This window comes from Abramis brama, assembly GCF_963993115.1.
Source record: "Abramis brama genome assembly, chromosome: 4".
Classification (NCBI taxonomy): Eukaryota; Metazoa; Chordata; class Actinopteri; order Cypriniformes; family Leuciscidae; genus Abramis; species Abramis brama.
The window spans coordinates 7,782,741-7,810,022 of NC_139966.1; the positions used below are offsets into that span (position 1 = coordinate 7,782,741).

The window sequence follows — 27,282 nt, forward strand, 5'->3', positions numbered from 1 at the left end:
AATTTAAAGGCTACGTTACTCTGAGTTGACGATCGACCCTCTTGTATGTTTCGTCTGCGTTGGACGAAGGCACTGAAGTCACGTGGTCACAGCGTTCTGGTTGCTATAGCGACCGAAGCGAGCGAAACTCAGCAAAGATGATCTTTAGCTTTAAGTTGGTTTCGTGGGTTGGTTGAAGAAGGCTAGCAACTGAAGTAGAGTAGTTTTAAGAAAATAAAACTTGGAAAATAAAACGAAATAAAAGCGAGCGAGGCTTCCTTGAAGGAAGAAAGGAGTGTCTTCTTTCTCTCTCTGGCGACTGCATTGAGAGGAGGGAAACACGGCATTTTGAAGAGGCCAATCTCACGCCCCTTCACGCCTGTAGGCCAATCGTCTTTAACAACGTATTGGGCCCAACCTTCCGACGCTTTGCGTGTATACGCCCTTCATACTAGAATGTTGGAATTATAATTTCGTTCTTATCAATGATACCGCTGGTATTTAGTTGAATAACACATTTTCTGATATTTTGTGTTAAAGATTCAGAGCCGTTGGGATTTCTGGAACAAAACGATACCACGGATCGTGGTTATATCAGTTAATAACAAACAGTTACATGTTTCTTGATAATAATAAGCATTTCACTTTTGATTATATCATAACACTCAGTTATAACGGTCTTCCATATAAGGACCATGACATATCACAGAATACATTTCAAAAATATATATAGAAAAGAGTGATTTTGATCACAATGTCCAGGGATGTGAGTTTTTCTGTGTTTCGTGTGTGTGACCAGTCTTGAAAGTTCACGCCTCCGTGCTGAACTTTTGTCCTCGAGCCGCGGGGTGAGAAGCTATGTGTGTGCGTTTTACTGGCTTTGATGAGATTATCAGCACGCGCATCTGGTCGAACAGAATCTTCTTGTTTTCGGAGTGTAAATTAGTGTCTAAATGCAAATCAATGTGTCAGAGAAATCCCAAGGGGGTTTTCCTGGGATTGCTCTTATTGGTCAGCGGATGTTCGCCGAGTGATAACTTAAAGGTTCTTGTTGACCCAGCAGAAAGGGGTCTGTGTATTCAGATGGGCAGTCAACGATTTACGCCAAATGTCGGCGCCGTTTGGTCTAGTATATCTTGGGGCAGAATCTTGAGACAATGGAGGTGTTGTAAATGAGTATTCCAGTACGTTGATTAGGTCCCAGACTAGGGGGGGGGGGGGGGGGGGGGGGGGGAGGATCTGATCACGGGGTAATCTCAGTAATTTAATCAACACACCGTCTGATCATGTGCTTTGCGTTACAATCACATTACATTCTAACATTACAATCTAAAAACAAAATAATGCTTTTTAATACACACTGTTCAAACTACATAGATATGTCACACTCTTGGTGAGATCCACACGTCCTACAGTATGTTAATAAATTAAAAACAAACTGTACATTGGCATCTGTACAAATATATGTTATTCCAGTAGTGGAGTATAACAGCAAACCACCTAGGATATAATATAATATAATATTTGTATAACCAAAAACACAATGATATTACATAATGTAAATTAATGTCATATTAGTCATGTTTACCTTGAAAACTTGTTTTGTAATAGGTGATTACAGCTCTGGGTAAATCATGCAAGATCCTGAAAGAAAGACAACATTAACACAGTAAATATTGTTCCTATGCAGCATACACAATTCAAGCAATTTATGTAATTCTGTCATACTTGCATCTCCTCTGTGAAGTTGAGCTTGAACTAACTCTGCAGTTGGTGGAGGAGGAACGTCTGGTGAAGTTGAGCTTGAACTAACTCTGCAGTTGGTGGAGGAGGAACGTCTGGTAAGTTGCCCAGGGCTCTGGGGTCATCAGGCTTCAATGTCCTCCTTCTTGACAAACCTGAAGCAGAATCTAGTCTTTTCATGACAATAGACCTCTGCAGTTCTGGCATGTACATGTTGTTTTTAATGCATAAACACACCACCTTTTTGATTTTTTGTTGTACTGCCTCCTGTACCTAAGACATGAAGGTAGAGCTAAATCAAAAGATTATATTGGCATGGTATAGACCGCAATACATTTATTATTGACAATTTACCATTGAAGTTTACTCACATTTTGTTGCCCTCTGCATTCACCAATACTGGACGATGATTATGATGATTGTAGTCCAGCACAGCAAGTAAGGTTCTGGCTTCGTAAACAAGTGGTGAAAATGCAAATCTCTTGCTGGCGTACATCAAAATGTGATTTTGAAATAACTCTAGTTCAGCGGTTGTCCTGGAGTTACATGTAAAACAAACATACATTATCTATTGACCTTTAACAATACGTGTAAATAAACGGCTGTGACCACAAGATAAAGTTCATAATAGACAAACTTATTGCAAAATGAAATATTAGTACATAATTACCTGAATCTAAGATACTTGTCAATTCCTTTGAGCCATCTTGCATCAAGAACAATCCTGGACAAGGCCTCATGTGCAACAGAGCCAGGTTTCATCCATTCCTTATTGTGGTCAGCCTTCACACGGCCATGATGACATTGTCCAAAGGCCCATGTATGTTTGTTAATCACATGATGAAGCACACCAGTCCAAAGACCCTAAAAACACAAATACTGTCAGTAATATTAAATTACTAAATACTAAATAAAAAAAATAAAAAAAACATAAGTCTTACCATGAACTGTTCTCTGTTATCTGCTGCCTTACAACAAAACCAGAAATGGTTTATGATGTCTTTTATCCAGATCAAAATTATGTGTTGTCCAGCTATCATCCCAGCCTAAGAAAAAAAAAAAGGTCTTTAGTAACCTGTTTTGTGAACATCAATGTGACTAAAGAACATATGCAGCACTGCAACACTAACAGCTTGCAGTCTTTTTGCAAGGTTCTTTGCTCCATGCCACATGTCCAGAGAAAGTACAGTCCCATGATCCTTGTATCTGCCTTTCACTGGATCTGCACGACATAATAACAGTATGTAATATTAACAGTATTTGCCTTCAAAACAGATGTGCAAACTCTGTCCTGGATGGCCACTGTCTTGCAATGTTTAGCTCCAACCAGCTCCAAAACACCTGCCAGGAAGTTTCTAGTGTGCCTAGTTAGATCTTTATAAGCGCTGCAGGACAGTGGCCCTCCAGGACTGGTTTAAATCATTTAATAGAGTAATGTATTACAACTGGTACACATTGCTTACCCATCAAAGCAGGTATCTGCCTGTGTGCATCTGTAACTACCTCCTTCAGCTTCAGTGCTTTATGAAGCTGGTCAACAGTCTGAATAAAAAGCATCTTTTTCCATGATAACAGAGTTTCTCTGGGTCTCTTTTATCTATTGTTACCACATGAACTATGTCCTTTGAGTCATTTTCCATAGTTGTATAAGTGCAGTATTGTGCACACTGTCCTGGAAGCAGAAATATAGGCATGCAACATTCATCCACACACTTTTTTGGTAAGCAGTTTGTTAAAAAAAAAAAAAAAAGATTACCTGTAGAGTCCATTCTTCCACCAGCTGTAATTTGTACAAACACATGATTAAGTTAATAAAAAGGAAAACTGTGATTAAAATGCATCAACAATGCAACAAATGTCAGCAAAGGTTAAGACTTACCTAGGACCACAACCTCATCTTTGGACTGATGGCGCTGAATCACCTCAGCTCTCTTAATTTTCCAGAATTCCTTTACAGCATTTATGCAGTATGCATTTGAATACTGTAAAATGTGTTTTTGGCATGTTCATGAACTGGAAAAGAAGTTTTATCTTTGCATAGTTGTTGCCAGACAGCAAGATGTTGCTTGCCAGCATGAAATCCCCTCCTTGCATACCATACTTGAATTTTGGTTGCGAATTCCATGTCCAAACATTATGACCTCTGGAATAGAATTAAAAAGAAATTTGAGAACTGTTTTAACTTAAACCTGTCAAACATCTTTTCTAAATTCTTTAAACTGCTCTGTGAATTAATAGTTACAAGAAAACAACCAACAGTATTACCCATTGTAAGACTGAAGCAGTTCCTCTTGATGTTAGTTTCATTGTGAAGGGTGGAAGAGCATCACATTTTATATTTAGGGTGTGTTCTTTGAAAGTACACGCATTCAATGGAAACTGAAGAACATTTGCAAGCAGTTTCAAATTGTCAGACAATAGAAGCATGCTTTCCCACAAGGGCATCTTCACAAAGATATGTTCCTGCTCAGTGAAGGGCTCATCAACAGACTCAGTACAATCCACTTCGTCATGCACAGTTTCATCAAGCCCAATCACAGGGAAATCATCAATGTTAAAAGGAATACTTTGTGAATCACTCATTCTGATTTTTTTTTTTTTTTTTTTTGCATTTCCTGTATCAGAACTGAAGTAAATGTGTAACTTTTTGGTTTTACATTTATAAAGAATAAAAAGAACATACCGCAAACATAAAGGTGGCACATATTCCTCATCTGAACTGTCATCGACATCATACTCATGTAACTAAGTCCACTGAAGCAAGCGTATGTAGAACCCAAATGCAGTTTAATGAAAATCAGAATCAGACATAGAAACAAAAGAACATGGCAAGGCATGGCGAAAACAATCTCAGAAACATGAACTTACTTAGTGGTTACATCAGCAATACAAGACCCCGACACATGGCAAACATGAGGGCTTAAATACACACAAGACTAATGACTAGACAAGGGACACCTGTGAACAATGATCAAACAATCAGACAATAAACTCATGACAAGACACATGGCAGGATCACATGAATACAAGGGATCACATGACAGACAAGGAAGCAAACATGACAAAACATGACAAGAACAAAACCGTGACAGAATCCCCCCCTCTAAGGGCGTCTCCCGACGCCCAGCAAAACATAAAAGTCCAGGTGGGTGGTGGAGCGGAGGCGGTTTTGGGGGAGGGATGGTGGGCCAGGCCCGTGCAGGGGGACAGGGCTAGGGACGTAGCATGACGTGGACAGGCCTGGGCCGTGACGAGACGTGGGCGGGTCTGGGCCGTGACGAAGCTTGGGTGGACCAGGGCCGTGACGAAGCTTGGGCGGACCAGGGCCGTGACGAAGCTTGGCGTGACGAAGCTTGGGCGGACCAGACAGCTCCGGTGGCCAGGGCGGACCTAACAGCTCCGGTGGCCAGGGCGGACCTAACAGCTCTAGAGTGTGTGGCATGGAGCTCTAGAGTTATTTGTTCAAATTTAAATATTCAATTAATAAAAAGGACCCCAATTACTGCTAAAGTAATAATTGCATGGTATCTAAGGTAATACTTGTTCAGTTCAATTAAGTAAAGTTTGTACGTATTTGAACATTTTTACACATTTTAGTAAATAAAATAATTATTTTATGTTAAACTCAAAAGAAAAATAAATAATTTAAAAAGTAAATATTCTGGCAGCTTCTTTCAATGCTTGAAATAGATCCTATAGTAATTTAATATGGCTTTACCGTAGTTACACTAAATACATTTAATTAAATTACCTGATTAATGTCATATTTTATAATATCAGAAACTTTCCTTAAGATAATTTTTCTGTCTTGTGGGGAATCGATAACATTCATGAGTCATACAACATTCATACAACATTCATTTCACATATTCATCATGAATTAAAACCCGATCTAAAGATGATTTGACATTTTATTAGAACCAACAGAGAATAATCAAACAAAGAAAAATTATTTTACAAAGATAAAATATAATAATTACATGTTCTTCATGATTGATGTTTGTGAAAGGTACTTTTCAAATGCAGGATAATTTTGATAGTAATAATACAAATAATAAATATGACACTACAGTAAAAACAACTGTAGGCTCATTAAAGCACAGAAACACATATCGTCACACACACACACACACACACACACACACACACACACACACATTGATCTTACTGTCAGGATATATTACACACATTTTTATTCTGACATGTTATTTTACTGATAAAATAAGAGATTACATCTATAACATCTCACTGTCACTGATTTATCAAGCATTATGGGTAGAATTTCTCTACAGTCTATTCTGATTCATTAACAAAGTTTCAATGATGATCCAACATTATAAAGACTAAACCCAGGATAGAGTGTGTGAGTGAATGTGGTCTGGACTGTGTGTATGCGGCTCAATGTGTCTCTGTCGACGCTGTAGAAGGACAGAGTTCCTGCACTGTGATCCACATACACTCCTATTCTACTGCTGATGGACTCTACAGGGACTTTAGACTCTATGCTATTGTGTCTGAACGAGTAACTGGAGGGATTGGAGGGAGTGCAGAACAAACTCCAGGACTGATTATTATTTCCAAACACACTCTCTTTCCCATATCCCTTCCTGCTGATGCTCTTATATGACACTGATATACAAACACCAGGACCACTCCACTCAATCTCCCAGTAACAGCGGCCACACACACTCTCTCTACACAACACCTGAGAAATCACGTCAAATCTGTCTGGATGATCAGATTCAGGATACGGCTGAGACTCTTCCACTAATGTCACCTTTTTGTTCTCCTCAGACAGACTGATACGCTTGTGTGCTGTGTTTGAATCCAGTGAGAGAAAACAGGCATCTGAACAAAAGATGAGAGACAGTTATAACACAACAACAAAGAATAAAGCTGTGTGTGTTTGTTTGTGTGCGTGTGTGAGTGTGTATTTGTTTAGACATACATTTGTGTAGTCCGGCTGTAATCCTGGATTTTGCTCCATGATCCACACTATAAAACACACAGAGTCACATTCAATCAGTAAACAAACACAACATCAAAATATAGCTGAAAGCAGAATTTCGGGGACAAGCTTGCAATACGGAGCAGGAAGAGCAAAAACAGCAGAAATTTAACATACATGGAAAAACAGCTGGTTCAGAAGTACAGGTGAAAATGAACTCAAAATGAACAGAAGTTCAGATGTGAATGAACACAGTAACTGTAACAACTAAAAAAAAGACTTATTCCTAATACTAGAGGAAGAAAGATTAGTACAATGCTTACTCTGATAATAAAGCAATTGAAATGACACAACATTACACACAATTTTATAACGTTGTACTACACGGTCAGATGCCTGTCACTTATCTCTTTGCCACACTGGGAAAATGTGTTTTCACTAAGATGCCGAAGTTCCAAAGTTCAAGTGAGAATCAACTCAAAATGAGGATTTTTTATATAAATGCACCACGTTATATTTAATGAGTTCCTTCTCAGAAAGACACCATGTGTGGAACAAGCAACTTTTGCACCACTTCTGGCCACAGTACCTCTTGCGGTCTGGGCATGTGCCACACAAGATTCGAACCCACGACCAGAATGGTTCGGGTTTGTTGCATGTGGTTTAGCAGCTTACGCCACTCAGTTGATGCCGACTTACCAAGCTGCAGAGGAGAGGCTTCAGTGTGAGACTGAGCACACAAACAGTGTTGCCAACTGTTTTCAAAGGAAAGTAGCTAACGCCTCCCCTAAAAGTTGCTAAATGTTGCTAGATGACGTCATATGTCAATTAGCATATGCATGACGTCATCGCGGCGTACTTACGTTCTGCCTGCCTAATGTTTTTTCTCATTAAAATCATGCTCACATACTGTATTTTAATATAATATAATATAATATAGCCGAATGTCCAATAAAACTGTTCTCATTTACTATATTTTTTGTCAGACAGAACGAGTAGCTATTGAATGACTATTTTTTATATGTAAAATTATCTGAATTGAGAGAGTTCGGGAACTGGGTGAACTAAAGCACTGTGATAGTGAGTATTACAAGTGATAAGCACAAGAAAAGAAAGGAAAATAAAATGGTCAAACTAAATTCTTTAAATATAAAACAGTGATAAGTCCATGGAAACAACACTGCTCATTCACGTCTGTTAGCTGCTGTGCTACTGCTCCTCTCTCAGCCATTCACTGAACAGGGTATACGCAGAGAGAGGTGTGTGACGGCAAGAAGAAAGCAATCCTCGCGCTCGCAGGACTGTGCTGGCAACATTTGGAGGTTACTGAGGTTTGTCCAAAAAGTAGCTAGATTTGTCGCTAGTCGCTTTTTAAAAAAAATGTCGCTAAAGGGGTCTGAAAAGTCGCTAAAAATAGCGACAAAGGTGCTAAGTTGGCAACACTGCACACAAAAGCATTTTAACCAGATTAGCATGCTAAAATAAATTAATCCTAATGTAGCTTGTGGTAAATCTGATATCTGAAGAGTCACAAGAAAAATTATTCCTGTGTTTCGTTATTGTAGGTTTATCCGAACCTCGTGTAAAGGATTGGCCCTCTTCTGAACGGAGGCGGGGAGCAGCAGCTCAATTGCATTTAAAGGGACACAAACAAAAAAATTACGAGTTTTTGTCACACCCAAAAAGGGGCAAATTTGACAAGCTATAATAAATGTTTTGGGGGGTATTTTGAGCTGAAATTTCACAGACACATTCTGGGGACACCATAGATATATATTACATCTTGTAAAAAGTGGAGTAATATGTCACAATTTAGCGATACTAAGTCTTAGATAAGGGGGGCCTGCCCGATCTCAGTTTCTGGAACAACCTTCTTCACAGCTGCAACAGCATATCTTTTTTCTATAATGGCATTCCCGAATCGTCCGTAGCTTTGGATCCATTTACTGATGCCGCTTCCTCTTAAGGGTCATCACATGCGGTCTTAATGCACATTTGACTTACGCGACTCTCCGAACTAAACCACATTATACATTACTCACATCCTCTTTCGTTAACACTAAAGATAACTTTGTTACTAGCAAGAGTAAGGTAAGTTATGATACCGCATATCATAAACCTTGCCTGTAAAACCTCCTTAGGCAAGTATACTATCTATACAAACTCTGGTTTTGGTGGTAGTTTCCCTTACTTATTTACTTAATTACAGTCTACTGTGTGGCTGCTTTCTCCATTAGGCCTATCGAGGCTATCTCACGCACCCAAGTTGCCTTCTCCTCACCACGGCCTAACGTGGCCTCCTTTTCATGACCTATGCAGTTTGATATCATGTCATTCATTAAACACTTCATTCATTGACCTCAGATCTAGCCAATCACCACTGGACATATTGAGTATTTAAGCCCGGTTAACACCCATTACAACGTTCGCAGAAACTGATGCCAGCGTTCACCCCCATCCTCCCCACCACCACCAGGTCGTTCTCTTTCTGGTAGACCTACTTTTCTTGTGCGTTTACTGAAAATAATTGCACACCTTAGAATGTTCATCAACCAATCAGAATGAAGCATTCAACAGCCCTGTGGTATAACTAGAGCTAAACCTCTCTAAATTCTCAATAACAACTTTATGTAATGTAGTAATGTAATCTATAATAAAGTGTAACAGTTCCACTATTCCAGAATGTAATTTTCCTCCCGGCCACTAGGGTCACCGGGGAGGAAGTTGTCGCTAGGACATAGTTTATCTAAGGTGAGGGAGAAAAGAAGAAGGGGGAAGTTAACAGGTGGAAGGGGGAGATTGTGATTGGCTATGTGAGAGGGTATCCCATTTCTTACCTGTATTCAATGTTAAGTGAATTTATTTTATGCTTAACTGGTGATGTTTTGACATATTGCTAAACGTTGAATGAGTATTGATATGCTCTTTGTTTGGAGTCTGTAGAAAACGCCTGCAGGAAGGAGTAATGTGGATACATAAAAGGACTAAAAGGACTGTGGGCGAAAGGAGATACTGATTTTTTCCTTGCATCATTGTGGATTGGATTTTGTTGCTTGGACTCTGACTTCTCTCACGATTTCTTTCAGAGACTTGGACCACATCTTTCAGGCCCCTTTGGACTCTTATCAGATAAGTTGTGTTTCAATGTGATTGTCTAAGTGATGGTATCCAGGGAACTGAGGGTATTTAAACAAATGGGAAATACTTGAATACTACTATTGTGTCCATCTGAGATTGAAACAAGCGGCTTATGATTGTCAAAGTACAGTTTATTTTGTTTTCTTTTGCGGTTTTGTTTTCAATCTTTTGTTGATTCATGTTTATTTTGGGGAGTTGTCATTCACTGTGCTATAAAGCAATATAAAGTAAGTCAGATGGTTCCTTCACTCTGAAGATTCTGGTGTGATTTTAACAGACATTTTCCATAGGTAGAACCCCTTTTTTCTGTGTAGCCCTTTACCTGAGTATAGAGTGGAGGTGGTTACAAAAGTGTAACTGGTTTGTAATAAGTGTAGATTGTAATGCTGTTTTTGAGTTGTTTAATCAAAACTCTTCCTGCTCTACATACTTGAGTTTATCCAGTCTGTAGTTTGGATCCTCCAGTTTATCAGTGAGCAGCGTGACTCCTGAATCTCCTGGGTGATTGTAGCTCAGATCCAGCTCTCTCAGGTTTGAGGGGTTTGAACTCAGAGCTGAAGACACATAACCACAGCCTTCCTCTGTCACCATACAGCCAGACAATCTACAAAGACATACAGCAACAGTCCACATGACATTAGTTTGGCATTCAAATCAGCCTCTTTCACACAATGACCTGTATAGTTTATATTTTCAGCTGTTATTTTCTGTAGATTCTTTCTTAAAATTAACAAAAACATTAATTAGCATGGCATTAATTATGATCATGCTTTTCTCATGGTTGTCATAGAAGTCACACTACCAGAATTTCATCTGAGGTCAAATTTGATTGCAATAGTCAATGATTGACCATTTTAATGTAACATTACATGTAATGTTAGTGATCAAACATTTCAGATTTTGACTTAGGAGCAGAGGAATCTTTTCAAGAGTTTACAAAATTTGTCCCTGACAGCCAAATTGTGGCCCTCCACCAGCAGGGAACAGTAAAGGGCACCATTAAGTAGTGAGTTTAGGTATAGGGGTGAAACCCTGAAGTGACATTTTTAATTTCTCTCACCTTAATTATTTAATTTACTTCTACACTGCTTCAGTGTTACTTTTTTAACACTCTGAATGTGGAATATATAAACACTTAGCAGTGTACATTACCGGTGGATTTCCGGAATTCGAATGCGCATGCGTCGCGTCTGAACGCATTGTTGTTTTTGGAGCTCTTATCGATTTGATTTATAATTCTTGATTTTTCCCTTTAAACTCACTTACAACGAACCTTTTCTACTTTTCCTCACTGAGAAGCACTACTGCTCAAACCTCATAGTTACAACGCGGACTGTTGAGCAGACGCGTCTCAAGCCTATTAGTGATCCAACGCTGGATAGTCTTATAGGTTACGTCCGTGGATCACGGCTGAACGCGTCTTCTCCACACTCACTTACAAACAAACATGGCGAATATATCAGATGTAAGTAGTCTACCTCTTGGTGCAGGTGAAGATACATTTGAGCTGCACGCGTTGCAGTCAGAGCTGGAAGCTGTTGAGAAACAGATCCACGACCTTTTAGTGAGACAGGCCGAGCTGATAGACCGGCGGTTAGCTCTTGAAACATCACGCGCCGATGCACACAAATCTGTGATTAACGTTACTAACCCGCTGACTCCGACCTCGTCTACTCCGTGCGTTTCTCAACATCGGTCCCGAGCGTCGAGGTCGCGATCAGCCATGGTCTCGTTCACTCCGGCTCCAACACGCCACCACGAAGCCTGGATATTTCCGCAGCGGAAGACGCGAGTCAGGTCTAGACCAAGAAAACTCTCTCCGCCCCTCCCGGTTTTCGAGTTATCCACACAAAACCGCTTCTCCCCTCTTCGCGAAACCGAACGCGATGCTGTGATCATCGGCGATTCCATCGTTCGGCACGTACATGCTACGTTAGGTAAAAGTAAGGTGCACAGTCACTGCTTTCCTGGTGCTCGTGTTTCTGAAATTGCTGCTCGCGTTCCCGAGATTCTGAACGATGATGAGCGCGTCGGAACTGTGGTCTTGCACGCGGGAGTGAACGACATCAGGCTGCGCCAGACAGAGGTTCTGAAGAAAGACTTCAGGAATCTGATCGATACGGTACGCAGCACATCGCCTGAAACAACGATCATAGTATCAGGACCGCTTCCCACGTACCGACTAGGACATGAAAAGTTTAGTAGACTATTTGCGCTAAATGAATGGTTAATGTCATGGTGCAATGAGCAGAAACTGCTCTTTGTAAATAATTGGAATCTGTTTTGGGAGCGTCCTAGGCTTTTCCGTGCCGATGACTTACACCCAAGCAGATTCGGAGTGGATCTTCTGTCGGATAACATCTCCAAAATGTTAAATACCATTAAATGACTAGTAACCAATAGTCCAAATCATAGTCTCTCCTGCACCAATTTAAATTATATAAATACTAGTGTAGAACATTGCATAGAAACTGTGTCTATTCCTCGTTTACTGAGATCAAATAATAATTCTACTGCAGGATCTAGGAAAAATCTAATTGTTATTAAAACAGAAAATGTTGCTATTAGTAAACAAAAACAATTTTTAAAGCTAGGTCTTCTAAACATTAGATCACTCACACCTAAGGCAATTATTGTAAATGAAATAGTCACAGATAATAGCTTCGATGTACTTTGCCTTACTGAAACCTGGCTTAAACCAAATGATTATTTCGGTCTAAATGAGTCTACTCCATCTGGATACTCCTATAAACATGAACCCCGTCTGATTGGTCGTGGCAGCGGTGTTGCAACAATCTATAGAGATATTCTCAATGTTACTCAGAAAACGGGTTATAAGTTTATTTCGTTTGAAGTACTTGTACTAAATGTTACGCTCTTAGATGTTAGAAAAAAATCCATATTATCTCTAGCCTTGGCTACCGTATATAGACCGCCTGGGCCTTACGCTGATTTCCTAAAAGAGTTTGCAGATTTTCTCTCAGACCTATTGGTCAATGTAGATAAAGCATTAATTGTTGGAGATTTTAACATACACGTAGATAATTCAAATGATGCGTTAGGGGCTGCGTTTACAGATTTATTAAATTCCTTTGGGGTCAAGCAAAACGTTACCGGACCAACTCATCGTCTTAATCACACACTCGATTTAATTATATCATATGGAACCGATCCAACCGATATAGATATCATTCCACAAAGTGATGATGTCACTGACCATTACTTGGTAACTTGCATATTACGTACTGCTGTAATATGTCATGCTGCGCCGCGTTATCGACCAGGCAGAACAATCCTTCTATCCACCATAGATAATTTCTCAAATTGCTTATCTAATCTGTCTCAGCTGCTGCCTGAACCCAAACAAACAGATGAACTAGAAGAACTAACTAGCACTATGAGCACCATTCTCTCTAGAACATTGGATGTTGTTGCACCCATTAAATTAAAAAAGGTCAGAGAGAAAGCACCATGGTACAATAATACTACGCATGTTCTAAAAAGAGAAACCCGTAATTTAGAGCGTAAATGGAAACAAACTAATTTAGAGGTCTTTAGAATCGCGTGGAAAGACAGTATGTCACGTTATAAAAAGGCCCTAAAAGCGGCCAGGGCTGAGCACCTCTGCAAACTAATAGAAAATAACCAAAACAATCCTAGGTTTTTATTTAACACCGTGGCTAGACTAACAAATAAACAGACGTCACCCGAACAAAATATCCCGTTACAGTTTAGTAGTAATGATTTCATTAACTTCTTCACTGAGAAAATAGAAAACATAAGAACCACAATTGTAAACATTCAATCTTCAATCGCGCCTTATAATTCAGCCTCAATTATCACCCCGCAAGAACAATTACAGTGCTTTACAACTATAGAACAAAAAGAGTTAAATAAACTTATCACTTCATCTAAAACAACAACATGTTTATTAGATCCTATACCAACTAAACTACTGAAAGAAGTGTTACCTGTAGTGGAAGAGCCTCTCCTCAATATTATTAACTCATCTTTATCTTTAGGTCATGTTCCAAGAACATTTAAACTGGCAGTTATAAAACCTCTCATTAAGAAACCACAATTAGATCATAATAATCTAGCAAATTATAGACCCATTTCAAATCTTCCATTTATGTCTAAAATACTAGAACAAGTTGTGTCCACTCAACTGGGTTCTTTCTTGCAAGAAAATTATATCTATGAAAAGTTTCAGTCAGGATTCAGGCCGCATCATAGCACTGAAACTGCGCTCGTTAAAATCACAAATGATTTACTTTTAGCTTCTGACCAAGGCTGTATCTCAATACTAGTTTTACTTGATCCAGGCCCGTCGCCAAGGGGGGGCATTGGGGGGCAGTGCCCCCCCAAATGACTTATTGTGCCCCCCTATATGTATTGCACAGGACAATAAAACAAAAATTGCTTTAAATGTTCGATATTAAATATCTGCGGTTGTGATCATATAAACTCTCTAACCAAATAGTTTCAGCAGAACTTAGCTCACAGGAACAGTAATCTCTACAACGGTAACACTAGAAATGCATAACACATTATCTTCAGAAATGATTCTGAAAATTCATTATTCAACGCATTATTACACAGAACGTAACTTGAAATATAATTATATTCATAAATGACTGTTAAAACATCCCAAAAACAGCGCCCAAACCTTGCAAAGACTTACCTCATTAATTATTCAAATACAACAGCCAATGGCAAGTCTCCAGCAGCAGACCTTTCAATATGTTATTTTTGTGTTAGTAGTTTTATTTATTCAAATTACAAAATGCAGTTGTGTGTAAGTATATATATATATATATATATAAATAAATCATGCAATTCATTTAGTTAAGCATACAGTATTGTTATACTTAATTCCTTTGCGCAGCTGCGCATTGCATGCGATCTCAGAATCATATTTTGCCGGTTTTGTACAGCAAAGCTATGAATATAAGAAAGTGGTTTAAAGATTCGTCGTTAACAAAGATGACTTTGACCAACAACAACGTGTGTGGAGATGAGTCGACTCTGGAGCTAATGAGATGGTAGGAATGGAGAATTTGTCTAATGAGACACAAGTTCACAGCGTAGACAGAGCAGCGGGTGTAATTATGAATGGGCCTACTACTAGTGACGTGATCGCCGTCGCTGTGGCTGTGACTGGGCCAAAGCTGCAGGCCATTGATGATCTTGGAAATGAAGGACCGAATCAGATCATTTTACAGCGATAGCTTGCTCGCTTGTATAATAATAAAAATCGCTCCTTTGTGTCTTCATGGTATCAGACCAGTAATGATATACGTTACGTTGATTGTGCCTGTTACTCAAGAAAGCCACTAGATGGCACTGTGTTGTGTATGTGACGAAAAAAGAAAAAAAAAAGAAAAAAAAGGCTACTAGCTAAATGTGGAAATGTTAAGAGAAAATAAACGGTGAAGTATTTAATTTGAATAATTGAACAAAACAAGACTATTGTGGTCTATTTTAGTTATAGCCTAATATGGGTTGTTGTTTTGGTCTGTCTCAGATCATTAAAAAAAGTGTGCCCCCCTATGAAAATTAAATGCCCCCCCATTTGGTTTGTTCTGGCGACGGCCCTGACTTGATCTAAGTGCTGCGTTCGATACTATAGATCACACAATACTCTTAGATCGACTACAAAATTATACTGGTGTTCAAGGACAAGCATTAAGCTGGTTTAGATCATACTTATCTGACCGCTACCATTTTGTCTATTTAAATGGAGAAAAATCGATCATAACTCCAGTAAACTATGGAGTGCCGCAGGGATCTGTGTTAGGCCCTCTATTATTCTCAATATATATGATGCCACTTGGAAATATTATAAGGAAACATGGAATTAGTTTCCATTGTTATGCTGATGACACTCAAATATATATTTCATCACGGCCGGATGAAAATGCTAAATTATCCAAATTGACAGAGTGTGTTAAAGATATAAAAGATTGGATGACGCGTAATTTTCTTTTATTAAATCCAGACAAGACAGAGGTAATACTTATCGGTTCAAAAAAACGCCCACAGAACCTCTTACAATACAACTTTGACATCGTAGGATGTCCTGTTACTTTATCCTCTACAGTAAAAGACCTGGGTGTTATACTTGATTGTAACCTGTCTTTTGAAAATCATATTTCGTATGTTACAAAAACAGCCTTTTTCCACCTTAGAAACATTGCTAAGCTACGTAATATGCTATCAGTTTCTGATGCAGAAAAGTTAGTTCATGCATTCATGACCTCGAGACTAGATTACTGTAATGCTTTATTAGCCGGTTGTCCTGCATCCTCAATAAACAAGCTACAGTTAGTTCAAAATGCAGCTGCTAGAGTTCTTACTAGATCAAGAAAATATGATCATATAACACCGATTTTATCATCACTACATTGGCTACCTATAAAGTTCCGTATTAATTATAAGGTATTGCTACTGACTTATAAAGCCCTAAACGGCTTATCTCCAGTCTATTTAACGGATCTTCTATCGCCCTATAATCCATCGCGCTCTTTAAGATCAATAAATTCGAGGCTTTTGGTCATACCTAGGATATCCAGATCAACCAAAGGAGGGAGAGCATTTTCACATTTGGCTCCGAAACTCTGGAATAGTCTTCCTGATACTGTTCGTTGCTCGGACTCGCTCTCCCAGTTTAAAACTAGATTAAAGACGCATCTTTCGGCCAGGCATTCATATAATATTGTTAATCTTACAGTTCAAACTACAATCCGGCCTCTAGTTCATAAATGCCAGAGGAGAACTGGCCCCCGACTGAGCCTGGATTCTCCCAAGTTTTTTTTTTTCTCCATTAGGTCACCTGATGGAGTTTTAGGACACCATTAGGTCACTTGATGGAGTTTTTCGGTTCCTTGCCACTGTTGCCTTTGGCTTGCTCAGTTGGGGATATTTTGGGGATATTTAATTTTTATTCTATCAATCAATAAATTCCACTAGAAACAAACCTTGTTGTATTATTTTATTTTAATTTAATACTGTGAAGCTGCTTTGATACAATCTGTATTGTGAAAAGCGCTATACAAATATACTTGATTTGATTTGATTTGATTACTGGGGATTTTGATGTGACGAATCATCCTGGAGAAGATCGATGTTAAAGTAAGATTTTTGCACCAGAATGCAGGTAGCAAGGTCAAGCCCCAGAGATGATGTTAATTGGTGTGGTGTTGAATATTGGTATTGAATGCATTATTTTTTTATTGTAAATGTCATTTGCTAAATGGTAAATTACATCCCTGCAAATGTTGTTTTTGTCTCTTGTTCTGGCATTCCATTGAGAGCAGATTTGTTGAAAAAATGTCATCATTTATTTTGATAATATACTTTTATATTAATTGTTTAATGGAAAACCATTTACCTCAATGTCTGTAGCTGACAGTTTTGACTCTTCATTCCATCACAAAGAAGCTTCATTCCTGAATCCTGCAGGTCATTGTTATTCAGGTCCAGCTCTCTCAGGACAGAGATTGAGGATTGTAAAACTGAAGACAAACTCTCACAAGACTGAACAGTGAAATTACACATGGAACACCTGAATAAGAAAAGCACAATGTAATTGCATACAGAATAAATCTTAGCAGAATGATTTTTACATAATTAATGCAAAATCAAATCAAATGTAAGTATTTGAATTCAGACCTCAGTGTCTTCAGCTGACAGTTTGGACTCGTCAGTCCATCAGAAAGAAGCTTCACTCCTGAATCCTGCAGGTCATTGTTACTCAGGTCCAGCTCTCTCAGGGCGGTGTCTGAGGATTGAAGAACTGAAGACAAACTCTCACAAGTTTGAACAGTGAGATTACAGCTATGTAACCTGTGTGGAGAACAAAACAAACAGCAATATTCATGTGTTTTTCATGTAGGGTTTATAACAGGGGTTCTCAACTCATACCCTTGAGATCCACTCTCTGGCCGAGTTTAGCTCAAACCCTTATCAAATACACCTGAACAAGTTAATCAAGTTCATCTGGATTACTAGAAAGTTGCAGGCAGGTGAGTCTGATCAGGGTTGGATTTAAACTCTGCAGGAAAGTGGATCTTGAGGGTCTGACTTGAGAACCCTTGGTTTAAAGAAACCTGTTTATGCTTTCATCACCAGCAGGGTGTATTATTGTAATGGACTCCTCACTGGCCTTCCCAAAAAGGCCATAAGACAGAGTCAGCTCATACAGAACGCTGAGCAGAACCAGAAAATATGAACATATCACACCAGTCCTCAGATCTTTGATAACCGGTCAACCGCTCAGGTCTTTTGATAAATGGTCAGGTCAATTAACATGCCTATTAGGCAATTAACATGCCTAAGACTTTTGCACAGTACAGTACAGTACTGTGTTTTGCCAAAATTTATATGTTGCTAAAAAGGCTTATATTTTTGTTATCTTTGACTTATGTTCATTATTTGTAGTGTTTGCTTGTTTTATCTGCTTTTCAGTTTGTTTGCTTGGTATAACCTACTAAGCTGATTGCTTGTTTCTTTTGTCTGTATACTATTTATATTATTTTGTGAAGCGACCTTGGGTTCTTGAAAGGCAATATAAAAAATAAACATTATTATTATTATTATTAGTGTATGTTTACCAGGATGCTCGCTAAGATGGATGTTTTATATAATTTTATGTGAATTTGTCCGTTCAAGCGCAAGACATGAAAGAGAATTTAATTCAATTCACACACTGTCTGAGGCACTTTCAGGACGAACGCTTCGGATGTTTGCGATCATTAAATTCCTTGACCTGCAAATGTCCTGTAATAATGTGGGGAACCACTCGTTATACATAAATCACTTAACAGTTCATGTTTTCATTTACAAATACGATTTAGTTTTTATCCAAATGAAATGTGTGCTGAGTGAACAATCAGCAATCAAGAGCATACAACATGTAACAAATGAATTCTCCTTTATCCCCATTATAAAATCTGTTGTAACTGAAGTCAAACTGAAGACAAACTCTCACAAGACTGAACAGTGAAATTACACATATGACATCTGAATAAGAAAAGCACAATGTAATTGCATACAGAATAAATCTTAGCAGAGTGATTTTTACATAATTAATGCAAAATAAAATCAAATGTAAGTATTTGAATTCAGACCTCAGTGTCTGCAGCCGACAGTTTGGATTTTTCAGTCCATCAGAAAGAAGCTTCACTCCTGAATCCTGCAGGTCATTGTTACTCAGGTCCAGCTCTCTCAGGGCGGTGTTTGAGGACTGAAGAACTGAAGACAAACTCTCACAACACTGAGCAGTGAGATTACAGCTATGTAACCTGTGTGGAGAACAAAACAAACAGCAATATTAATGTGTTATTCATGTAGGGTTTATAACAAGGGTTCTCAACTCAGGCCCTTGAGATCCACTCTCTGGCAGAGTTTAGCTCAAACCCTTATCAAATACACCTGAACAAGCTAATCAAGGTCATCTGGATTACTAGAAAGTTGCAGGCAGGTGAGTCTGATCAGGGTTGGAATTAAACTCCACAGGAAAGTGGATCTTGAAGGCCAGAGTTGAGAACCCTTGGTTTAGAGAAACTTGTGCATGCTTTCATCACCAACAGGGTGTATTATTGTAATTAACTAGTAAGAATTGAGAAATTAGGAGATGCCGGACAGGGGTGTGTTTCCCGAACAACGACGTAACTCGCTGCTTAACTACCATAGTATGATGCATCGTTGAAGAAATCAACTAGCTAGTCACGACTGTTTCCCGAAACTGTATTGTCGCAAAGTGGTCGTTCAACCACGTTGGTTTATGACGTCACGCACATGGTGGAGTAATATCTTCTTTTAATGAATCTGTTTGAGATCGAATTAACGCTAGATGTTTTGCTATAAATTACAGACATGACATCTGAGGACTATTTCTCATTTTTCTCAGTTATTTTGCTTTATTTCCAGACTCAGTCATAGGCTCGTTCTTACATACTAGAGCACGTTCGCACATGCACACTCTTCAAAAAAGGTGCTTTAAATCTCTTGACAAACTAAAAGACGTAAATGACATTTGTATGTATTCTAAATAAAAGACACAGGTTGTACTGAATGTCAGCTTGCTTATTTTGCTCAAGATGAGGATTTATTAAGTCCACTTATACAATGGTCTGGGTAAATACTCGATTCTGATTGGCTGCAGGGTGTCCATTAAAAAGTAATAGAGGACACATAGTAAAGGAGTTCTGGTGAAACTGACTGTTTACCGTTCGAAATTAATAAATAAATGCGCTGGCTACATCAGCTGTGAGTAACCATAGCAACAGGCAGTCAAAGTATCCATTTACAATTTATTGAATCAAAACAAAACTGAAGGGTTCTACGAGCTGAGCGGACTATAAATATCTCCGAAACCAAGTTATTGTTTGTAAAAACTTTAGATTTCGATTGTAAATCTAATTAAAATATAAACTAATGTTTTAAAAAATGTGTTATTTGGCAAGTGAACATGGTATAAGCGGTTAACCCTATGTGTCCACTTACAATCAAATCAAAACATTGTGCTTTTGTAAAATAAAGAAAATAAACAGGGTGTGCGTTCTGCCTCTCCGTCGCGGTGAACTTTTTTTTCTTGAGCACGTCTATAAACTGAAACAAAACTCAGCGAATACTTGTCACACATTTATGAGCCATATACCTTTATAAACATTTAAGTGTGTACTTTTAAATGATCGGATTCAAACTGAAAACAAATATTCTCTGTTTAAGTAATTTGTATAAAACCAACAAGATGTCCAGCTTCTCAAACGCTTCCTAATTATTTTTAATTCGACCACGCCCACGAGCGCAAAAGAGATTCACATGCAAATCTCCACATGGAACGCGACCGCGCTCGTTACCTCAAAAACAAAACACCAAAACACTTCACAAGTCTCTGCTTTTCGTCAAGTTTGAAAGGCGCACCGTGAGCTTACATTGGATTTTCCTCAGAAGAAGAAGAACATGATTTGAAGATAAGAAAGATGTAAGGTAAGAAATTCTTACATAATTCTTACATCCAGGGCCAGAAAACAGCTCAGACCACAGAGGGTTAATGCCCTTCGAGGTGTCCATTGTCAGGTATTAATGGACTTCGGCGGAGGCAACCTCCACTGCGCGTCGTACATGTCATACAAACTAGAAACTGCTTCTAACCACAGGTCAAGAGCTGTTGTTCCAACCACACAACTTTGCGATGCTGTTTGCGAATGTTCGTTAGAACGATGGTTTTGGGAAACGCTGACTCATTGAACTATGCTGATAACAACGGAACTTGCGAACATAGTTGGCTAACAATGCTTTTGGGAAACGCACCCCAGTCTGGTTGAAGAGCGACCAGACCCTGAGAGAACAAAGGACCTCTCTGGAAATTAACATTTGAACTAGCCCTCGTGCACTATCGAGACGAAAGTCTCACCTCCGAGTCATCCTAATCTACATTTCATTCCCCCTTCTCTCACCCCCTCTCTTTCTTGCTCAGATCACTTGAATTAACCCAAGAAAATGTATAGTTTAATGTGAATGATTAACATTGAGTATTTTACATAGTATCATTTGAAATGTCTCATTGCGACTGGTACACGTTTAATTTCCAAATAAGTTAAAAAAAAGGTAATAAGGTTTTTAAGAGTTTAGGGATAACTAACACACAAAGGAAGGTGGTCTCTGGGAACCCTGAGAGTTTTGCTGTTGATTATTTTTTCATTATATTTCTTTAGGAGGCACAACCTCGTCTGTTTAGAGAAAACACCACTGGTTAATTCATACTACAGTTCACACAGGGGAAAGAATGTGCAAGCCATAGTTATGAGACACCTTTTCATACACATTTTTGAACACAGTGAATCAGCGAATGGGAAAGTAAAACCTGAGTATGTTGAGTTGACAGTGTGAACAACAAGATATTTCCAACTGTATGTTAACTTTTAATTGTTGTGAAATTGTGTAATTACTCACAGGGCTTTTCTGCAGCATCTCACAGCTGGAACGAGTCTCTCGTAGCCTGCTGGTGATGAAGTGAACCTCTTTGGGTTGAGCTCGTCCAGCACCTTCTCTGACATCAGCAGTGTATAGGCCAACACTGTGCACATCGAAGAGGAGAGTTCTCTTCCTGAATGATCATCTGGACCGAGGTATCTCTGGATTTCCTCATATAATGAATTATCTTTGAGCTCAAGTAAGCAGTAAAATAGGTTGACTGAAGCTTCATCTGAGATGTCCCGGTGTAGTCTTTCTTTAATGTATTCAGTTGTTTGTCCGTTGCTCTCTGTGGTGTCTTCAGTGTCTGTGAGCAGGCCTTTGAGCAGTTTCTGACTGGATTCCAGTGAAATGCCCATCAGAAACCGTAGGAAGAGGTCCAGATGTCCTCTCTTACTCTCCATGGCTTTATCAATAGCTTCTTCCAGTAGCTCATGTAATGTGATATCTTCTTCGGGCTCATCAAAGAAAAACTGAAGCTCCTGCATGTTCTTGTTCAGGTAACAGAGGAACACATGCACTGCAGCAAGAAACTCTTGAACACTCAGATGCACAAAGCAGAAGACCTTTGACTCACGAAGTCCGTCTTCCTTCTTAAAGATCTCAGCGATCATTCCTGTGAACTCTGTTTGTTTCTGCTCTGTCTTTTTACTCACATCAATACCACATGATTTCAGATGTTCCTCATAGAACACAACATTTTCCTTCTTCAGCTGTTCAAATGCTAGCTTGGCCAACTTTAATATCATATCTCTATTTGATTGTAAGAGTGTTTTAAAATCTCTCTCTTCTTCTTCATCGTACTTCTGGCTCTTCATGTTCATCTGTATCTGCAGGAAGTTAATGTACATTTCAGTTAGTGTTGTGCTGATGTTCTCTGCATTGTTCTCTATGAGGATATCCTGAAGGACTGTGGCTGTGATCCAGCAGAACACGGGAATGTGGCACATGATGTAGAGACTACGAGACGTCTTAATGTGCGAAATGATCCTGGAGGCCACACTCTCATCTGTGATTCTCTTTCTGAAGTATTCCTCCTTCTGCTGATCAGTGAATCCTCGCACCTCTGTGAACAAACCCACATACCGAGGAGGGATCTGATTGGCTGCTGCTGGTCGTGAGGTCACCCAGACGAGAGCTGGCGGAAGCAGAGTCCCTTTGACCAGACTTGTAAACAGCACGTCTACAGATGATTCTTTCTCAACAGTCTTTAATGATCTATTTTTAAAATGTAAAGGCAACTGACTCTCGTCAAGTCCATCAAATATAAATGCTAGCTTGCATTCCTTATATAACTTTAATTTCTCCAGGTCCTTCAGGTCCTCCAGTTCAGGATAAAATTCCAGCAGAAGCTTATGGAGACTAAACTTTTCATTATCCATCAAGTTAATCTCTCTGAATGGAAGCAGGAACACACAGTCTATATTCTGATTGGCTTTTCCTTCTGCCCAGTCCAGGATGAACTTCTGCACAGAGACAGTTTTTCCAACGCCAGCGATGCCCTTTGTCAGCACAATCCTTTCCTCATTCTTCAATTCAGTAAATATATCATTGCATTTGATTGGTTTGTCCTGTGTTTGTTTGTTCTTGAAAGCATTATCAATCTTATGAAACTCATGTTCCTGATTGACATCTGCCATATCTCCCTCTGTGATGAACAGTTCTGTGTAAACAGCTTTGAGATCTGCCTCTTTGTCCTCAAATATATATTTTGCTTTCTTCTGCATGTTGGCTTTGTGGTTTTTCAAAAACCTCTGCAAATCCTCTGTTTTAAAAATAATGTAAGCAAATTAAATTACAGGAAAAAAGGTCACACTTTTTATTAGGTGCCTTTACCATGTACTAACATTTAATACAAGACTATGGATTTACTGTGTGACTACACTTGTTTCTGGATGATTCCCACATTTCACAGAGTGATGGGTTTGGTTAAGGGTTAGGATTATTGGGGTCAGAGTTAGCTTTTGGGTCAAGGGTTGGGCTACAGTTAGGGCTAAAAGTTAACTGTAACTACAAATGTTAATTAAATGCATGTTCTTTAAATGTAATTGCACTACGGAGGCTGTTGAATGCTTGATTCTGATTGGCTGACAAACTTTCTAAGGTGTGCAATTATTTTCCAGGAAATGCACAGCTGTAAAACAGCTATAAATGAAGATGACACACACACACACACACACATTCACATTTGCTGTGCCCCACAACTTTATCAAAAATAGTTCTGCAACTGAAAAGCTACATGAAATTTCTCTGAATTCATAAAAACATCAATCATGTCTAAATCATTTAAGACCTCTATAATGAAGAAATGATGGTTGCACCTTGTTGTTTCTCTGGTGTCTCCGTCGCTAAGTTTTTTTTTTGCTCTGTAAGGAAAGAGAAAATGAGTACATTTATAGAAAGGAAAGAGACAATAGTTACAATTACACAGAAGAATAAAGTGACAAGTACCTAAAGCATTTCTGAACAATATGGCTACACACTAAACTTCCTTAAGAATAGGATTCACAACTAATGAGCATTATTTCATTTATGATTGTTAATAAGCAGTGTGTCTCAGAAAACACAGTTATTGTGTCTTTTTAAACATTACAATTTATTATATTATATTTTTATTATATGAACTGTATTATACCGTAAATACTCTAATATTGGCCTGTATTCCATTAGCGGCCGGGTCTCTAACATTGGCCGGTCTCGCTGTCGGCGGAGGTAAATAAAGACCGGTCTCTAATAGTGGCCGGGGCTATTATTAGAACCAACGTTTTTCTGGGCAGGCCACAACATTATGCTTGTGATAGTAACATGCAAATACCACAGGGGGGCAATGTTTGCTAATGAATCCAAGCCATAGCTACGGTAGCCTGGTCATGTCAATCATAGATATGATATCTATGATGTCAATCACTTCGCCCTTGACTCGCACGTGAGACTTCATTCACCGGTAGGCTAATGTTGTTTACCATGGCAGCTGCGGAGCCAAAGAGGATTTTTGGCGAAAATCTATTTTTTAACCCCCTGGGATCGACAATCGTGCTAGCGCGATAGGCTCGCTTTTTTTCTTAAGTGCAAAAGAGATTCAACATACTCTGTTGACTTTGATCTTAATTACAGAGAGCGCGCGCTATTCAAACGCAAATAATCTGAGGCGATCCACGCAAACCTGTGAACGCCCACAATCAGCTGGATAACACACATCTATCTAAGTAATAATAATCCTGGAAAATTTACCTCAGAAGTGCTTGGAAGTATTATTTCGAGGAGCAACGGATCCAGCTGAGAAATAGGTCAGTTCTATTTGTTTTGTTCTAATCGCAATAGTATCTGTAAGTTACACGCAAAAAGACACGCGTTTCTAGTGTGTGAATGAATGAATGAATGAATGCACAGATGCGCGCTGTTGTGGAGCTACTACTGCTGGAACAAATACTGTTTCAAAATGAATCATTGCTTTTCACAAAAAATATAATTTATATTATATTTATTTGTTGTTAATGTTCGATGCATACCATAATGTTATATGGTAACTAACTGTACGTTTTCAATAAATTAACCTAGTATTTTATAGGTTAAAATAGACACAAAATCTCGTTTTTATTCATTCTACTGGTAGTCCGTTTTGCTCAAATAGAAATAAAGGCCTGTCTCTAATTCTGGCCTCCTTCCAATAAAGGCCTGGGCCGCGATGCGCTTGAGTAAAATAAAGGCCCGGGCCTATATTAGAGGATTTACGGTAGTCATATATTACCATGTCCTGCAGTGTTTAAGTTGATGGTCACTGGGGCTGTGAAGGTGTTTCCAATAAATGCAGGAGCATTTACAGTTGCTCCTGTTTCAGCTTGCACATCAACACTGAATCCAGTGTGAGCATTGCTGCTCATCTGGCCTGGAATAGAGATAGAGAGATTAATTACATTGCTTAAATCACAACTTTAACATTTCTGATATTTTTTTCTTTTATCACTATTACCTTCTTTTAGTTTTTTGTTTTCCAGCTCATCTAGTGTGTTATCATGCTGTTCAACAGAAGCCATTGTCCTTTACTGACTTACAGCTGTTGGACAAGAACACAAATCTCTATAATGAATCATATGTTATCGGACACTTTCCAAAAATACAAAAAAGAGCAGAGTATAAGTGCTGTCAACCGATTTAAAAATAAATTAATAATTTTAGGAGGATTTTTGGTCATTTTCTGGTAATTGCGATAAACAAAAAAGTTTTTTATATATTTTGATATTCTAATACTTTCACATTAAATCTCCAAAATAATGTAGAAACAACATCAAGACATAAATATTTGTACAGATATTGCTGTAGCTGGCCAACAACGACCCGTTCGAGGACCTTAGCCAGAAAAGGTAGATTGGCAATAGGCCTATAGGTAGATAAATCTTCAGGATCAGAGCTAGGCTTTTTCAGAACTGGTGTATAGCGGCTGTCTTAAGGGCCAAAGGGATGTGCCCAGTAGCTAAGGAAACGTTAATAATTACGGTAATAGCAGGACATAAGCATGTGAAGTACATGTTTAGAACCTCATTATGCAAACGGTCAAAGAGCATGTGAAAGAGCTCATAGACATGATTCATTTCAAAGTATTATCTATGCTGACAGTTGTAAAATTAGAGAAGGTGAAGTGGACCAACCAAGACGAGCCCGTTAATCTGTTTAACTGTTAATGCGTTATTGTTGCATTCACTTGCACTAAATTAAAATTCTCTTCACACACATTATGAGTTGATGTCCATATCGCTCTTGGACTATCCCTGTCGTCAGTATGGTTGCTTAGCATAGTGAGATCAATATCATGTTTTGCTCCAAAATCACTGTATATACACGTCAGTCGTGTTTGAAATAACTTGCTTCTGTGGTGCCATGTTACTTCTTAACACAGAATGAGAAAGAAAATTATATAATTTTATAAAAAAAGTCTATACTCTGATACGAGCTGTCGGTTACATTATTGAGAAGTTGTGCCACAAAGCATATGCCACACCCCTCTTAGCTTGTTAATTTTCCTATTAACTTCTAACTCCACCCACCTGATCTCAAGCCAATTAGGACACTATCAGGCTTTATAAACTGCACCTGTGCCCATAGCACCTTCCTTCTGGTGCACATGGATGCACTGTGCAGAGGACTGAGTTCTTTCTCCTTTCTTTGTTTTTTCCTGTGTGTGCGTAATTGACCATGTAAGTGTCTTTATTTGACACTTAAATATTATTCTGTATTTCTTAAGTTTGTCCTAAATGTTTTTATTTTGCTGTATTCCCTGCTTAGGCATGTTCTTTAGTTATTTAGATGTGTATTTGAGATTTATAGTATGAGTAGATGGCCTCATGTATTGTTTAAATTACTTTATTTCCTGTGAATTTAATGTTTGTTTATTGTAAACTAAAACATTGTATTTCTGTTCCTTGTAGAAACCACACACCCCTACATACACACACACAATACCTGATTGGAAGAAAAATAAAGACCTGAACACCTGA

The 27,282-nt window shown here is 38.6% G+C and overlaps 2 protein-coding genes across 4 annotated transcripts in view; both read right to left on the reverse strand.

Moving 5' to 3' along the window:
* Positions 1 to 1,935: 1,935 nt before the first annotated feature.
* Positions 1,936 to 3,504, reverse strand: LOC311081624 (uncharacterized protein). Its single transcript, XM_084112205.1, has 6 exons — positions 3,479 to 3,504; positions 2,853 to 3,394; positions 2,664 to 2,768; positions 2,393 to 2,586; positions 2,094 to 2,258; positions 1,936 to 2,014 (listed from the first exon to the last, which is right to left on the reverse strand). The coding sequence occupies exons 2-6, from the start codon at positions 2,892 to 2,894 to the stop codon at positions 1,996 to 1,998; spliced, it is 525 nt and encodes a 174-aa protein (XP_083968331.1). The 5' UTR covers positions 2,895 to 3,394; positions 3,479 to 3,504; the 3' UTR covers positions 1,936 to 1,995.
* A 2,111-nt stretch (positions 3,505 to 5,615) lies between these two features.
* The window catches only part of LOC311081602 (protein NLRC3-like), a 649,618-nt gene continuing 627,951 nt past the window's right edge, over positions 5,616 to 27,282 (reverse strand). For 2 of the 3 annotated variants that reach the window (XM_084112152.1, XM_084112151.1), the window contains exons 2-11: positions 25,761 to 25,844; positions 25,539 to 25,676; positions 24,112 to 24,156; positions 21,770 to 23,555; positions 18,940 to 19,113; positions 17,483 to 17,656; positions 17,202 to 17,375; positions 10,239 to 10,412; positions 6,671 to 6,717; positions 5,616 to 6,570 (exon numbers count right to left, since the gene is read on the reverse strand). In XM_084112152.1, the coding sequence (XP_083968278.1) occupies positions 6,029 to 6,570; positions 6,671 to 6,717; positions 10,239 to 10,412; positions 17,202 to 17,375; positions 17,483 to 17,656; positions 18,940 to 19,113; positions 21,770 to 23,555; positions 24,112 to 24,156; positions 25,539 to 25,676; positions 25,761 to 25,824 (3,318 nt within the window). In that variant the 5' untranslated portion in view covers positions 25,825 to 25,844 and the 3' untranslated portion in view covers positions 5,616 to 6,028. The remainder of the gene's footprint in view (positions 6,571 to 6,670; positions 6,718 to 10,238; positions 10,413 to 17,201; positions 17,376 to 17,482; positions 17,657 to 18,939; positions 19,114 to 21,769; positions 23,556 to 24,111; positions 24,157 to 25,538; positions 25,677 to 25,760; positions 25,845 to 27,282) is intronic. The other variant, XM_084112153.1, reaches the window with a different exon arrangement.